Source organism: Muntiacus reevesi, chromosome 9, assembly GCF_963930625.1.
Source record: "Muntiacus reevesi chromosome 9, mMunRee1.1, whole genome shotgun sequence".
NCBI classification, from domain to species: Eukaryota; Metazoa; Chordata; class Mammalia; order Artiodactyla; family Cervidae; genus Muntiacus; species Muntiacus reevesi.
In genome coordinates, this window is record NC_089257.1 from 9,944,518 (window position 1) to 9,961,491 (window position 16,974).

The 16,974-nt window shown below is 39.8% G+C and overlaps 3 protein-coding genes across 3 annotated transcripts; all 3 read right to left on the minus strand.

Annotated features, from left to right (window-relative positions):
- Positions 1 to 455: 455 nt before the first annotated feature.
- On the minus strand, positions 456 to 1,436 carry LOC136175542 (olfactory receptor 5M10-like). Its single transcript, XM_065945814.1, has one exon. It carries the CDS (start codon positions 1,434 to 1,436, stop codon positions 456 to 458), a length of 981 nt encoding a protein of 326 aa, XP_065801886.1.
- Positions 1,437 to 7,202: 5,766 nt separating this feature from the next.
- On the minus strand, positions 7,203 to 9,095 carry LOC136175543 (olfactory receptor 5AP2-like). Its single transcript, XM_065945815.1, has 3 exons — positions 8,528 to 9,095; positions 7,517 to 7,621; positions 7,203 to 7,435 (listed from the first exon to the last, which is right to left on the minus strand). Exons 1-3 carry the CDS (start codon positions 9,093 to 9,095, stop codon positions 7,203 to 7,205), a joined length of 906 nt encoding a protein of 301 aa, XP_065801887.1.
- A 4,334-nt stretch (positions 9,096 to 13,429) lies between these two features.
- On the minus strand, positions 13,430 to 14,383 carry LOC136176014 (olfactory receptor 5AP2-like). Its single transcript, XM_065946185.1, has one exon. The coding sequence runs from the start codon at positions 14,381 to 14,383 to the stop codon at positions 13,430 to 13,432; it is 954 nt and encodes a 317-aa protein (XP_065802257.1).
- Between the last annotated feature and the right edge of the window lie 2,591 nt (positions 14,384 to 16,974).

A 16,974-nucleotide genomic window follows, 5' to 3' on the forward strand; every position in this document is an offset into this window, starting at 1 on the left:
ACCATTGGATTAAGAGTTGCAAAGACTGGGTTTACATTTGGGTCCTGAAAGCCACAGTGGTTTTCAAGACTATAAAATTTAGGTGAAATATTAAGTAGTTTACAATGATTAAAACACATTTTCAAACTGGATATAAATCTTGACATCAGAGTATTCTGTTGGTTAAGAGTGAAACACAGCTCTTTGCTGAATCAAAAGAAGAGATTGCTATCCGACTTGTCCCAATGACTAAATGATCCTGATCCTCAAATAATAATAATAATAATAATAATAATAATAAAGAAACCTGAATCAGCCAACCGACTACACTATTGTAAAGTAATTAGCCTCCAACTAATAAAAATAAATGAAAAAACAAACAAACAAGCAAAAAACATAAAAAATAAAGAAACCTGGAATTCTATCACAGTTAGAGTTCTGTGTTACTCATTTCTAAGCTCTAAAATACAAGGCCGTTATGGATATTTAGTTATATCAAAGGAACAGATGGTTAAACTGCAATAGTATGAAAGATTTCTCTTAATCATTTGCTGCATGGCTTGGATCACATCCTTGTTCCTCATACTGTAGATCAAAGGGTTCAACATTGGGCTCAAACAACTATAAAAGACTGCAAATATTTTGGACTCCTTTACAGACTTCTCAGTTGGAGGCCTCAAGTACATGCAGAAGAGGGTTCCATAAAATAGAGTGACTATTGTCAGGTGGGAGCCACAGGTAGAAAAGGCTTTGTACCTGCCTTCCACAGAACGGATCGCCAAGATAGATGCAGCGATGAAAACATAAGAGAGGAGAATGATGAAGAAAGAGCTTGAGAGAGTGAAACCAGCAACCACAAACATCGCCATCTTTTTGACATAGGTGTCAGAGCAGGCCAACATTATCAGAGGAGGATCAGCACAGTAGAAATGGTTGATCTCAAGGGAGGCACAGAAGGACAAGTGAAAGGTCAGCAGTGCCTGAGAGAGACCACTGAGGAATCCACAGGTATACGGGACTGTGACTAGAAAGATGCACACGTCCCTGGACATCCTGGCGCTGTAATGTAGAGGGCTGCAGATGGCAGCATAGCGGTCCAAGGCCATGGAAGCAAGGAGATAAAACTCAGTGATCACCAGGGCAATGAAGAGAAGACACTGCGTGAAGCATCCAGCGTAGGAGATGGTCTTCCGGTCTGAGAGGAAGTTGTGCAGCATATTTGGAGTAACATTGGAGGAGTAGCAAAGGTCTACAAAGGAGAGGTGGCTGAGGAAGAAATACATGGGGGTCTGGAGGTGGGGATTGGTCCTGATCAGCATGATCATGCCCAGATTCCCTGCCAGTGTGACTAGGTAGATCACCAGGAACACCCCAAACAGGGCCTTCTGTAGCACCGGGTCACCTGTGAGCCCCAGGGGAATGAATTCAGTCCCTACAGTGTGGTTAGGGGAAGGCATGTTCTCATCCCTTAAAAACTGAAAGTGGCAAAGTGAAGAATTCTATCTGATCCTGATTCTGCATTTATTCCATTCTTTTGTCATTTACATTTGATCTATCTCTCTATAAATAAATTACTCTTCTCAACCAATGCATCAGAACATCTATGTAAATATTTGCACCTTATCTCTTTGCAATATATTTTTCTATATATATACTGGAAACGTACACACAAACGCACACGTTCCCTTTCCCTTTCTTGTTTGTAAATTGTGTAGACACATATACAATTAAACCTGTTTCTGGGAAAACTCCATATTCACTATTTTTTTTTTTTCAAATCCTGTGAAAAAGAAAGCCAAAAGAATGAAAGTCAGGTCTGGAAAGCAGCAGGTCCATGGCATCATTCAAATGGACAAATGAAGGATGCAGAGTTTCTGTGGCCCCTGCACCTCTGATACCCTACTGTTTTAGACACAAGTTAGAAGACATGTTCAGTCCAGCATTTTCTCCTGAAACCCATACTTGTCTGGCTTAAATTCATTCAGGAGACATTTAATGAGTAGATGCATCTCTTGACATATGGCTAAGAAGGTACAGAATGAAGAATTCATCTTTCTGCTTTTTAAATCCACCCACTCATTATTTACTGAAGCATTTTTTGTTGTTGTTCTCGCTCTTGGGGTTACAGGAGTGAGGAAATTACCTATCCTTGTGAACCGTATATTGCAGGAGAGGTAACAGATATTGAGCACATAGACAAATGTTTACAGCAGTATGTCACTGAGAAGAAAACACTACGGAGAAAATAAAGATGGAGTGCTTTTAGATGGCCATTCAAAGAAAATCTGAGAAGGCAGAATTTGAACAGTAAATAAAGCATTCAAATATCTGAAGAGGAATTTGTTTCTGTTATTTTTTAAAACTGGCACACCTCTGAATATATTTGTTTAGGAAAGCACATTAGGATAATATTTAAATGCAGACTTACTTCGCAGCTGGAATTATCATTTTGTGTGTGAGTGTGTGTGTGTGTGTGTGTGTGTGTGAAATTAAGATATGACTGGAAAATTATGCCTCAAGAATTTCACCTTGAGGCTTTTTAAATTTAGTTTTCACATACACATCAGAAGAGCCTGTATATAATACTTGATTTTTCAGAAATTACATGAAATGTTAATATTTGAACAGAAAAAAAACAAGTATAAATGATGAAAATAAGGTTTTCAATATCAGTGAGAATATTAATCTTCACACAAAATAAAAAACATATTTTTAGTGAACAAATGTAGAAAATGACTTACCTGTAAAATTGACTTATATTTTCTAAAATGAGGTGTGAAGATTTATAATGTGTTTCTTAGGATTATTCCCTAGAGTATTTTTTTTTTTAATTCTTATAATCCAATTAAGATAGACTTTGTTCCCTCAAGGGAATAACCTTAATTTCATGCTTTGAGATCTTTAATTTTCCTTCAAGACCAAAATCTCTATATAACATCTTTGTTCCCTGTTTTATACTATGTGGCTGAGATTTTTGGCAAAACTAAAGAAGTTCACCATCACTTTTAATACTATGAAAAGACAAAAATGTGGTTGGATGAATTTTGCATTTTTCATGTATAAAAATGACTGAGAACCAGGATCATTCATAAAATTGATATAACACAAAATTGGTGATTTAGGGGGAGAGGTCAAATATGAGTAAAGAATATCTGAATATTGTTTGACACTGCATTTGTTAGAGAATAAAGGGATCTAGAGATGGTCTCAGTAGCCTCTATTTTCCAAGGCATTGATAACTCCAGCCAATACAATCAAAGGAATTAAAGTAGAGTCTCATTAAGACAAGAGAGGCATCTCTGATTGTTTTAGATTTCCAAATACTGGCTTACAGTCTGAGAAATCAGTCAGTGAAATAAGTCTATATATCATTATAAAAACATATATTGTCAGCAACTTAGTACATTGGGGGAGATTTGAGCATAATCATGTATTTTCCAGATTGGGGTAGAAAATATTTATTTATCCCAACATTTTCTGTTTTACCTTGATTCCTTGAACAAATTAAATAAAAATTTAAAGTGTAGAATCCTAAATATTCCCATGAAATAAAAGTTTCTTATATGATTGTAAAGCTAATTGTAGGATAGTAGAGCTCTTATTTCCTGATCCCTTAATGTAAAGATTCCTTATTTTGCATAAAGATACTTGAAGATTTGACCCTTCTTTAAGCTGAATGCCAGCATTGGTTTCCCAAAGTACTTATGTAAGTACATTCTGATAAGGGCTTCCCTGGTGGCTCAGACAAGAAAGAATTCGCCTGCCAAGTAGGAAACACTGGCTCAATCCCTGAGTCAAGAAGATCCCCTGGAAAAGGAAATGGCAACCCACTCCAATATTCTTGCTTGGAGAATCCCGTGGACAGAGGAGCCTGGTGGGCTACCGTCCATGGGCACACAAGAGTTGGACATGACTCAGTGATTAAACCACCACCCACACTATATCCTGATATGCTTTAATATAGAATAGCAGTGTCATAATCCTAATATTTACAAACAGATTTTTCCAAGAAGAGGTAGGACTAACTCAATAGCAATTGAACAAGTAGATAAAAAGTGGTGAATTAATTCTTGAAAGGAAAAGTAACAGTACTTTTCAGTATGGGGTCACTTGATCAGAAGTTCACACATAAGAGTAAATGTTTATTTTCTTTTTACATATATAACAATGAACAATACTGGAGGGCACAGAATTTACCTATCTACCTTTGATACTAGCTAAAAGAAGAGTATTAAGCATTCTTATTTCATTTTCCTAGAAAGCCTTCAGGAGGCGGTATTTAATTTATAGTTGAAGACACGAATTCCTTAGTTAATATCACTCTGCTTCAATTGCAAAGACCAGTTGACATGTGTCTGCTAGAAGAACACATAATTGCTTTAGCTACACAAATGTCAAACAGTCAGATAATTGAAACCATCCCACTGACACTGCTATTTGTGTGATTGTGATTATTTAATTCACTATATTTTTGGTTATGGCAGATTCAGTAATATACTGGAAGTTCTAATCTATGAATAAAATTGTACTGATTGAAAGGGAGAAAAAATAAAAGCGTCCTATTCACAGATCGCTTAATAGTTTATATAGAATCTCCTTTTAAGATACACAGATAAAATGTTAAGTAGATTTATTATGGTGATCATTAAGTTGTACAGCCCATTTTTTAATATGCTAAGATTATATAGTGGAAGGTCACATGGTAGAGATCAATATGCATAGATTATTTATATTATAATGCAAAAACCAACCATAACTGGAAAATAAATGTTTCTGTATATCAATTATAATAATATCAAAAGAGTAAGCCACTTAAAAATGATTTTTTTTATAAAACTGCAAGAGTTACATACTGATAACCACAAAGCAGTGCATGCAGAGAGAAATTAAAGGAGACTTAAATAATGGAGAGATATATTTTCCTTGTGGATTGTAATATTCAGTAGTTTTAAGTCCAGTATTTTTAAGTTACCAAGTTGTCTAAAATTGATCAATAGTTTTAATGCCAGTTCAGCTGGCTTATTTTTAATAGACAAACTGATTATAAGTTATATAGAGGTTGTTAAGAAAAAAAGTCTTAAATTAGCCAAAACAATTTTGAGACAGAAGAAAAATCATTAGATGATTTACATTATCTAATTTTAAGAGTTAGTAAGGAACAACAGCACTCAAAACAATAAATTTAGCTGCACTGAACATCATATTTTCAATATGGGTGAAATCGCCTTATATTAGAGAGAGATGTTATCTAGGACTTCCATAGCTAAAGAGAAGTCAAAGTTTCAAAGGACAGGGTTTGCCTCACTTCAAACCTTCAAAGGATTGACTGATTCTCTTGTTAGGGGCTAATGTAGCTCAAGGCTTCAATTGAAGTCAACGCTCATTTACCACTTTGAACATTCCAGGGCCCTTAGGAAGTGTGCTAAATCTACTCTGTCTCCTCTCTATAAATGAAACAGCAGTGTAGATGACAGCACATCTGTTTACAACATGCTGCTGCTTCAGTCATGTCCAGCTCTGTGCTACACAATGGACTGTCGCCTGCCAGGCTTCCTCTGTCCATGGGATTCTCCAGGCAGGAATACTGGAGTGGGTTGCCATGCCTGCTCCAGGGGAATCTTCTCGACCCAGGGATCGAACCCATGTCTCTTATATCTCCTGCATTGACAGGCGGGTTCTTTACCACTCGTGCCACCTGAGAAGCATGGTTCACTAAACATTTTAAGCTCACTGTTGAGATCTACTGCTCAGAAAACATAAAATGAAAAAAAAATTTCTTTTTAAAGTATTATTAACTTATTGACAATGCACCTGTTCACCCAAGAGTTCTAATGGAGACGCACAGCAAGATATGTGCTGGTTTTAAGCTTGCTAACACAACAGAGCAATCACATTCCCCATCCATTCTGCAGCCTATAGACCAAGGCATCATTTCAACTTTCCGATGTTATTATTTTAAAAATATGTCTTGTAAGTCTATGGCTGCTGTACATAGTGATTTCTTTGATATCTGTGCAAAGGAAATTGAAAGCTTCCAAAATGGATTCATTGTTGTGAATGACATTAAGAACATTCATGATCCATTTGGAAGATACCAACATTAACAGGATTTGGGGAAAGTTGTATCCCACCTTCATGAATGACTTTGAGGAGTTCAAAATTTCGGTGGAGAGATTAGCTGCAGATGTAATGGAAATAGTAAGAGAACTTGATTAGAAGCAGAGACTGAAGGTGTGACTGAATTGCTGCAATCTCAGGATAAAACTTTGATGGATGAGGACTTGCTTCTTGTGGATGCGCAAAGCAAATCGTTTCTTGAGATGGAATCACTCCTGGTGAAAAATGTTGTACAGATTGTTGACCTGACAACAAAGGATTTAGAATATTACATAAACTTAGTTGATAAAGCAGTGGCAGCTTTTGAGAGTATCAATTCGAACTTTCAAAGTTCTGCTCTGGGTAGAATGCCGTGGAAAGGCATTACATGCTACAGGCAAATCTTTTGTAACAATGTCAATTGATGTCACAAACTTCATTGCTGCATTTTAAGGAACTGTCACCACAACCCAAATTTTGAGCAACTGTCATCCTGATCAGTCAGCAGTCATCAGCAGTAAGGCAATACCCTTCACCAGTAAAATGATAGTAATTAACTGAAGGCTAGATTTTAATAAAGTATTTTAATTAAAATACATACACTTTAGACATAATGCTGTTGCCTACTTAATACACTACAATATAGTATAAATACAACTGTTACATGCACTGGGAAACCAAAAAATTGTGCAATTTGCTTCATTATGCCATTCACTTATTGCCCTGGTCTGGAACAAAGCCTACAATATATTTTAGGTATGCCTATTTTGAGTTTTATGCTTCTAAATTGGGAGTTGAACTATGATAATTGTTTTTTTTAAGCATATAGGTTCTCTGGAATAAATGAGATTTATATAGAGCAATCATATTCCCCAGGATTCTTGGAATATTTGGTCCAATTCCATTATTAGGGGAAAAAAAAAAGCAGAAACAAAACAAGAAACCTCATGACAGAATGATGTGAGGCCAGAGTAAACACGTGTGGATTTGGACATTTCCAAGTTCCCTCTGAGTCCTGAAAGCCCACGCTTTGGCAATCCTAAGTACAGAAGCACAAAGAGGATGTTTTAAAAATTTCGCCAAAGGAGGCTTGGCCGTCCTTGTTTCTCAGACTGCAGATGAGCGGGTTAACCCGGGGATGACCGCCGTGTGAGACACAGACAGCACTTTGTCCTGGCCCGTTGAGCGGCGGCAGCCGGGCGCAGGTCCATGACGGGACTGTGCCAAGGAAACGGTGGCCGCCGTCGGGGGGACGCGCAGGTGGAGAAGGCCCTGCGCCTCCCCTCGGCAGCGCGGGGCCTCAGATGGCGGTGAGGATGCAGAGACAGGAAACGAGGATAGTCAGCAGGCAGCTCGGTTCCTTAACACCGGCAAAAGCAGAAATGACCGCTTCACTGACAGAGTGTCAGAGCAAGCGACTTTCAGGAGGGTGGAGAGTCACGGGAAAAGCGGTGGTGACTGAGGGGAGAAAGCCAGCTGGAAGCTGAGGCCGCGTGAGTGGCGGCGTCTGTGAAGCTGCGAGGTACGTGGCGACACCAGCAGGGCGCTAAGTGGGGGGCATGGTGACCGAGTAAAGGAGAGGTTTGAGGTACGTGGCGACACCAGCAGGGCGCTAAGTGGGGGGCATGGTGACCGAGTAAAGGAGAGGTTTGAGGTACGTGGCCAACACCAGCAGGGCGCTAAGTGGGGGGCATGGTGACCGAGTAAAGGAGAGGTTTGAGGTACGTGGCCAGCACCAGCAGGGCGCTAAGTGGGGGCATGGTGACCGTGTAAAGGAGAGGTTTGAGGTACGTGGCCAACACCAGCAGGGCGCTAAGTGGGGGACATGGTGACCGAGTAAAGGAGAGGTTTGAGGTACGTGGCGACACCAGCAGGGCGCTAAGTGGGGGGCATGGTGACCGAGTAAAGGAGAGGTTTGAGGTACGTGGCGACACCAGCAGGGCGCTAAGTGGGGGGCATGGTGACCGAGTAAAGGAGAGGTTTGAGGTACGTGGCGACACCAGCAGGGCGCTAAGTGGGGGGCATGGTGACCGAGTAAAGGAGAGGTTTGAGGTACGTGGCGACACCAGCAGGGCGCTAAGCTGGGGGCATGGTGACCGAGTAAAGGAGAGGTTTGAGGTACGTGGCGACACCAGCAGGGCGCTAAGTGGGGGGCATGGTGACCGAGTAAAGGAGAGGTTTGAGGTACGTGGCGACACCAGCAGGGCGCTAAGCTGGGGGCATGGTGACCGTGTAAAGGAGAGGTTTGAGGTACGTGGCCCACACCAGCAGGGCGCTAAGTGGGGGGCATGGTGACCGTGAAAGGAGAGGTTTGAGGTACGTGGCGACACCAGCAGGGCGCTAAGTGGGGGGCATGGTGACCGTGTAAAGGAGAGGTTTGAGGTACGTGGCCAACACCAGCAGGGCGCTAAGTGGGGGGCATGGTGACCGTGAAAGGAGAGGTTTGAGGTACGTGGCGACACCAGCAGGGCGCTAAGTGGGGGGCATGGTGACCGTGAAAGGAGAGGTTTGAGGTACGTGGCGACACCAGCAGGGCGATAAGTTGGGGGGCATGGTGACCGTGTAAAGGAGAGGTTTGAGGTACGTGGCCAGCACCAGCAGGGCGCTAAGCTGGGGGGCATGGTGACCGTGTAAAGGAGAGGCTGGCAGATGGCCACGGGACGGTCACAGGCCATCACGGTCAGCAGGAATCCCTCAATGCCAGCGAAGGAACCAGAAAAGAAGAGCTGAGTGGCACATTCATTGAATGAAATGACTGGCTTCTCTGCCCAGAAATCTACGAGCATTTTAGGGGCAGTGACAGAAGAGTAACTGAAGCCAACAAGGGACAGGTTAGTGAGGAAAAAATACATTGGAGTGTGGAGATGGGGGTCAATCTTGATTAACAGGATGATGCCAAGGTTTCCAAGCACAGTGATCGTGCAGATGAATAGAAACATCATAAAAAGAAGACTCTGAAGCTCTGGATGATCGCTGAACCCCAGGAGAATAAATTCAGTCACTGTCGAATGGTTGCTCATCCCTTTGTCTCAGGATGGATGATTTGCTTGCTGAGATAAGAAAGAAATCAGAGATATAAATTATGCAAAAAAAAAAAAAAAAGAAAGAAAATAAGTTTATTCTCTACTGTAAAATTACTTCTAAAATGTCCAAAGGATGTGTATATTAAGGCTGTTTATTTTTTCAACTGCAGAACAACAAGAAGATTTCTTAAGTAAACTCAGCAACTTTTATTTTAAAATGAGCATTTATCCACGTGTGTGTGAAGTTGTTGATAATCAACCCCTGCTTGTCTATATCTTACCTTACCTCCCAAAGCTTTTCACCTCCTCCGTTGATCTTTTTGCCTTCACTGTCTATCATCCAGTTCCTTTGCATTCTTTTTGGCAATGAAATGTATGACATAGTTGGATATATAATACTTCCTGAATTCAGTACATTTTTTTCCTGTTTTCTCTTAAGCCCATTCTAATCAAACTTTCACTCCATCACTCCACAGAAATTGTTCTTGTCAAGGTTGTCAGGGTTCTTTATGCTGCCAAATTCAGTGGTAAATTCTCAGTCTTCAACTTTTTGATCTATCAATATTTGGCAGAGTTATTTGCTAACTACTCCTTGAAAAACTATCATCTCTTGTCTTCCAGGACACAACATTCTGAGTTTTCCTTCTACCATATGGGTTGCTCCTTCTCAGCCTTCTTTGTTTATTCCTCTGTTCTCTGACTGTTAAGATTGGAGGAGCTCAGAACTCATTTCATGATCCTCTTCTATTGTTTGTTTTTTTTTCTATTTACACTCTACCTTCATGATTGTATTCAGTCTCATGACTATAAATACTATCTATATATTTACAACTCCTGAGTTTAATTCAGCCCTGACCTCTTTCCCAAACGCCAGACTTATAATGCACTTACATTTTCACATTAATATCAAATAATGATTCAACCTGAGTCAAAGCTGATTTGCTCATGTCTTCCTTTAATTTTCCCAAAGTTGACATTCTTTATCTCAAGTGGGTGACAACTCTCTACTTCCATGCGTTCAAATAAAAAATAAATACAAGCAGATAAATATTGAAAAAAATTGTTCCTTTTCTTTCTCACACACTATGTAACTAGTCTATCAGACAATTATGCTATCTCTATTTTCAAAATACCTACATCAACAAACCAACTACCTCCTTCCATCTTTATTTCTACCATTAAGGCTCAAGCCAACATCATCTTTCACTTAGATGACTACAATAGTCCTTTAACTGACCATTCTTTCTCTAAAATCAGTTAAATTCCACCTTATAAAATGCCACTTAAAAATATTCATAGCCATTTTGTAGAGGTCCACTTTATACATATAAATATATGCATACATTATATATATTTGATATAAATGGAATTATATTCTATATGACATATATGATCTGAAATGTGTATATGTGTTTACATATGCTTATGTATATAGATAGATAGATAAAGGCTGACAATTGCAGTGGTTTCTCAAAGTGTGCATATAAGCGCATAAAATAATTTTACTTAATGTACTACAGTGTTTTAAATATTCCAAGTGCTTTGGCACTCTTTCTGCACAAAATTAATTAAATTTCCTTGCTTCATACACACAAAAACACACATATATACACAGAGAGATGCATGTGTACATGTGTGTTTGTATGTGTATGCATAGCTTGAATATTCTATAAAATCCTCATCTCTTATTAGTCATCCTAAACCCTTTTCTTCTAAAAAAATAATTGTGTTAGTTTAGTTGCTAACCTTAAATTCTGTGTTTCAGACTTATTGTAATTTATAGACACAGTGTTTCTAAAATTTGTATTTATTTATCTTAATTGGAGGATAATTGCTTCATGATATTGTGATGGTTTTTGCCTGCATCAGTATGAATCGGCCACAGGCACACACGCATCCCCTCCATGCTGAGCCTCCCTCCCTGCCGGGCCTATCCCTCCAGGTTGTCACAGAGCACCGAGAGGTTTTGTCTTAAATTCTTGAATGCTTTTTGAATCCTCTTTGAAGCTTTCTATATCTGACCACTTAGAGATAAATTAAATCATCTTACCTGCTGTCCTTAAGACACACTCACTGAAAGTGTGGTGTTTATAACTTTAGTTTTATTTATTGGTTTTTGCAGGAATACAATTTTTTTTTTCCTTACAGCGTGAAATTTATAGCTTTGATGAAAATGGAAGTGGCATAAAGAACTCAGCTGTGACAGACTCAAGATATGGTTAATTAATTCAACAAAGAGTGTAAGATGCTGCTTCTGAATTTGAGGCTGAGGGTCAGATTATTAAGGTTGTGACAATGCTCTTGAGATTTAATCATCTTTCCAAAACACGAAAAAAATGAAAGCCTGAAATATACTAACCCAAAATTAAGACATCCACTTATTTCTCACTGAGATAATTGAACTATTTTCTCCCCAGGGAGTCACTTATACCTTCGTGAATAAGTTAGGCATTTGAAGCACAAAATCTCTTTTATGGTCTTAAGACTCCATTGTGCATAACATTCAATTAAATAATTTATTAGGCCTTGCCTCAAAATTTCAGAATTCCACTAAAAATGTAACCCCTACTCTTTTCTATTTTGATAGGCAAGAATACTGGAGTGAGTTACCATAACATACTCCAATTGATTCATCACTCCCCAAACACCTTCCTGATTGCAGTTTTTCTCTCTTTTTATTTGCTCACTCTGTTCCAGGGACACTTGTTCCCTTACTATTCTTTTAACAAACCAAGGAGGATCTTACCTCAGGGCCTTTGTATTCACCACGGATATTCATGCAGTGTTATCCTATGCAGGACTTGCTCAAATGTTGTTATTTCCACAGGTTGTTCTACTCCCATACAACCCTATTCTCTTGCTTTAATTTCTTTAAATCACAACTCTTACCCATGTCACACAATGCATCCCACACAAACAGGAACAAATGCCTATGCACACATGCATACACATTTTACTGTTGACAATAAAGTCTTCCTCACTCAAAAACAAGTTTCATGAAATCAAGAACTTTGTTTTCTCACATGGTATATCTTCAGCATGTGTTACCTGCTGAATATATTTTCCACTAATGTCTTTGAGAGAAACATTGGTTAATAATTAAAAGTGGAATTAACAGGAGATTGGAGGGCTGTTCCAGGGGGATAGGGTGAGTTATCTCCTCCTTTGTGGGGTCTAACAAACCTTTTGGACATTGGTATTCCAATATTCCAACATTGGTCTGCAGTGGAGAGTGGGATGGAAAGAAATAGGAAACAGACACTTAGCTGATTCCAAATCATTACTGATTCCTTCTTCAACATATCGTCTCATGAAATACAGTTTTTCCCTGTCGTTCCAACATTGACAGCCCCGACCTCATTTCAGTGAGCAATAAATAGATAATTGTGTTTGGTAAATGTTTATTGAAAAGTATGTGAAATTTTGGCTGGGTTATAGATAAAAAGTTAAAACACTTTGACTTTGAGATTACCACACTCCAAAATACTTCAGTTAATTCACAAAGTCAGTAAACTATACCCCCCATTATCGCTATAGCACCCATATTATTAAGCAGCTAATTCTTCTATAGTATTTGGTACTCTTGACATCCATGTGAATGGAAGAGTGTTACTATTTACAGTAGATGCTGTGATATACTACCCAGATTGGACTTTCAGTATTGAAGTATTTACTTCCCCAGCTTCCTAGGGCATCCACAGCTGACACCCCATAGCTGAGCTCTAGTCTTGGAATATCCCTGCTGAGAGGCATTGTCATCCTGAAAATGAGACCACTTCCAGTGGGTGACTCATATCTAAAGCAGGTTATTATGGAGGTATAAATACCTGTTCAAATTTGAAACATCTCTGAGAAGGATTATCTCAATTCCAGATCTGCACATGGAACTGGCTGAGTACTCTGATGCAATTTCATCACAAATTAGTTTCTTCTACCAATCCTATTTCCCTTACTTCTTTATCAGTACTGTTCCTAGGAACACTCTCCAATAAATTTCCTAAATACAAATATCTGACTCAGAGTCTATTTTCCAAGATCCAGTCAAAGTCATATATATATATATATATATATATAAATTAAAGTGGAAAAGCTCAATATTAAAATTGAGATTTCAATCTAGGTCAGCCAGTTCCAAGTATTTTGATATTTTACCAGACAGCTTTCCTACCCTCTATTGATTCATACTATAGGCTAATAAATACACATTTAAGACATCAGAAAATTAAGAATACATCTCATTTTAACACAGAAAAACAGTTCAAGCAATTAAACAATACAGTTAACATGAAAGCATTCTTATTCCATGTAATAGGGTGATATGTAACATGGCTTCACAGTGTCTGTTTCTGTAAGATCTTCTTTAAGGCCCCTTTCACATCTTTATTTTTCAAACTGTAGATGAGGGGATTTAGCATAGGGATCACTACCACATAAAAGACAGAGGCAACCTTGTCCTGCTCCATTGAGTAGCTAGACGTAGGACGCAAGTACATGAAGAGAATCGTCCCAAAGAATATGGTGATGGCCATGAGGTGAGAGGCACAGGTGGAGAAGGCTTTGTGCCTGCCCTCTAATGAGGGCATCCTCAAGATGGCAACAAGGATGCATAGGTAGGAAATGAGGACGATCATAGCACAGCCGATGACATTAACACTCGAGAAAGCCATGATCACAGTGCCGTTGATGTGGGTATCAGAGCAAGAGAGTTTGAGTAGGGGTGGTGTATCACAGTAGAAATGATTGATCTCATTGGAGCCACAAAAGGGTAATTTGAAAGTCATTCCTGTGTGTATGGCTGCATTTCCAAAACCTGCTAGGAATGAGGTAGCCACTAGCAAGAAGCAAATTCTCCCAGACATGAGAACTGGATACAGCAAAGGGCTCCAAATGGCTGCGAAGCGGTCGTATGCCATCATAGCTAACAAGAAGCACTCCGTCCCCAGGAAGGAGCCAAAGAAATAGAACTGGGCAGCACATCCATTAAAAGAAATGGCCTTCCTCGCAGCCACGAGGTTCACCAGCATCTTAGGAGTGACAGAAGAAGAGTAAGAGGCATCGACAAAGGAGAGACTGCTGAGAAAAAAGTACATGGGGGTGTGGAGACAAGGATCCATCTTAATTAGCACAATCATCCCCAAATTACCCACCATGGTTGCCATATAGATCAACAGAAACAATCCAAAGAGGACGACCTGTAGCTCTGAATTGTCTGAGAGTCCTAAGAGGATAAATTCTGTCACTTCCGTTTGATTCCTGGTTTGCACCTTTTTCATATATCTGGCCATTTGAGCTGCGATAAGAGAAAAGATAGACCATGCTATTTTGGTCAGATGAATACATGATAGGTGGGCTTCCCTGCCGGCTGCCTGGTGAACAAGCTTGCCAATACAGGTGCTTCAGGTTCGATTCTTGGGTGGGGAAGATCCCCTGGAGAAGGAAATGGCAACCCACTCCTGTATTCTTGCCTAGAAAATTTCATGGACAGAGGGACCTGGTAGGATATAGTCCATGGGGTCACAAAGGGTTGGACATGACTTAGCAACTAAACAACAACAAATACATGACAGAAGTTAAACACTCCTTTAGTGACATGTACACATGCAAATTTTAGCACAGTGAGAAATGTGAAAACCAGTAAGAAGTGTGCTGAGTTTGATATTAAAACATGAAAGCTCTGTGCTGAGTTCTAGGTGTGCTGCCAACTAACAAATGACCTGTAAACAAGTGACATATGCCCATCAATTATGAGCACTTCTGGCATTAACTGTTTATTGGATAACTACAGGAACGTATCCTTAAGACGTATCTCAACATTTATGATAAATTAATTGATATATTAGCATACCTTTTAGGCACATCTCCCGGAGAAAAATGTCAAAATGAATTCAGGCCACTGACTGATCTTCAGCAGTACTAATGGAATGAATGAAAAGTATTGAAAATGATTAAAATTAATTAAAAAATAAAATGAATTTGAATTTTCTGGTGGTGGTGGGGGCAATTTTTAAAGTTGATGGCCAAACCAGGAGACAGAATGTTCCCACATAGCCAACATGGTTCCAACCCTACTCTAAATTTCCAGTGTCAGCATTTACAGAAAAAAAAATGTCAGTTAAATATTGAGCATTTTGAATAATCCCCTTCAGTTTTTAGAGAAGAAGGTTGTAAGAATAAGCTCACATCCCAGATGACAGTAATAGAACAAGTCAGGGCAGAGAAGACTCCTACTGACACTCGGATTCACAGGATCACAACGGAAGCAGAAACTACCATCAGGGGCATGTGGAATGTTCCGGCCTCCATATTTAAATCTGGGGAATGATTTAATACGAAGTCATCCAAGCGGAGGTAAAATTTACTGCTTGAAATGTATAATGAAGTGAAATCCAGGTCAAAAGGAAGAAGAAAGAAAGAAAAAGATAGAAGAAAGAGAGGAAGGAAGGATGGAAGGGAGAGAGGGAGGAACAGAGGAAAAAAGAAAAAAAAAAAACACACACACATCCCCAATGTACATTTTAAAAGTAAAAGTTTAGGCCAATTACTCTAGTAGAATTCTCTATTTTCACTCCAATTTCTCACCTGGTCCATGGACGTAGTTTGTAAAACAGAAGATAGCATGATACTAACTTAGTCATCCAATTATATCTCAGAGTGTTAAACCCCTTATCATTTAGAGTAGCAAGCTATTTGGTACTGTCTGAAATTAAAACATGAGGTGAAATTCCCTGGTAGTCTAATGGTTAGGATTCCATGCTTCTACTGCAAGGGGTGTGGGCTGGATCCCTGATTGGGGGAACTAAGATCCCACATACTATGTGGCATGGTTAAATACACATGGGCTTCCCAGTGGCTCAGCGGTAAAGAATCTGCCTGCAATGCAGGAGATGCACACGACGGGGATTTGATCCCTAGACAGGGAAGATCCCCTCGAGGAAGTCACGGAAGCACACGCCAGTATTCTTGCCTAGAGAACCCCATGGACAGAGGAGCCTGGTGGGCTAAGTCCGCGTGTGCCTAGCTGCTCAGCTGTGCCCGATTCTTGCGACCCCATACTGTAGCCTGCCAGGCTCCTCTCTCCTTGGGATTCTCCAGGCAAAAATACTGGAGGGGGTTTCCATTTCCTTCTCCAGGGGAGCTTCCCAACTCAGGAGTTGAAACCAGGTCTCCTGCATTGCAGGCAGATTCTTTGCCAACTGAATTATGAGGGAGATGCCACAGTCCATAGGGTTGCACAGAGTTGGATGTGGCTGAAGCAACTCAGCATATATATAAAGCTGAGCACCGAAGAATTGATGCTTTTGAACCGTGGTGTTGGAGAAGACTCTTGAGAGTCCCTTGGACTGCAAGGATATCAAACCAGTCAATCCTAAAGGAAATCAGTCCTGACTATCCATTGGAAGGACTGATGGTGAAGCTGAAATGCCAATACTTTGGCCACCTGATGTGAACTGACTCATTGGAAAAGACTCTGAGGTTGGAAAAGATTGAAGGCAGGAGGAGAAGTGGATGACAAAGGAGGAGATGGCTGGATGGCATCACTGACTCCATGGGCATGTGTTTGAGCAAGCTCCAGGAGTTGATGATGGACAGGGAAGCCCGATGTGCTACAGTCCATGTCACAAACAATCAGACATGACTAAGCGACTGAACTGAATTAATTTAAATCTTTTTAGAAAGGCTTAAAACAGAAGATCAAAGTAACTCAACACATGTGCTAATATTGATGTTAAAAGATCTACTGAGCACAGCTTGGGGGAAGGGTGGCAGGATCTGGTTCCATTCTTACAAACACCACCATACAAGAAGTGTCTAGTCATGCTCAGATCTGCTTGGTTTCCAATGGGACAGGGACTCAATACTCCAATAAGCAAAAAGA

What these genes read in the sequence shown, in the direction of transcription:
- LOC136175542 (XM_065945814.1), bottom strand. Translation starts at nt 1,436, where the DNA reads ATGCCTTCCCCTAACCACACTGTAGGGACTGAATTCATTCCCCTGGGG.
- LOC136176014 (XM_065946185.1), bottom strand. Translation starts at nt 14,383, where the DNA reads ATGGCCAGATATATGAAAAAGGTGCAAACCAGGAATCAAACGGAAGTG.
- LOC136175543 (XM_065945815.1), bottom strand. Translation starts at nt 9,095, where the DNA reads ATGAGCAACCATTCGACAGTGACTGAATTTATTCTCCTGGGGTTCAGC. An exon ending in CGCCCTGCTGGTGTCGCCAC is followed by an intron (nt 7,622 to 8,527) that starts GTACCTCAAACC and finishes CCCCCCACTTAG; the next exon opens with CGCCCTGCTGGTGTCGCCAC. An exon ending in CAGTCACCACCGCTTTTCCC is followed by an intron (nt 7,436 to 7,516) that starts GTGACTCTCCAC and finishes GCCGGTGTTAAG; the next exon opens with GAACCGAGCTGCCTGCTGAC.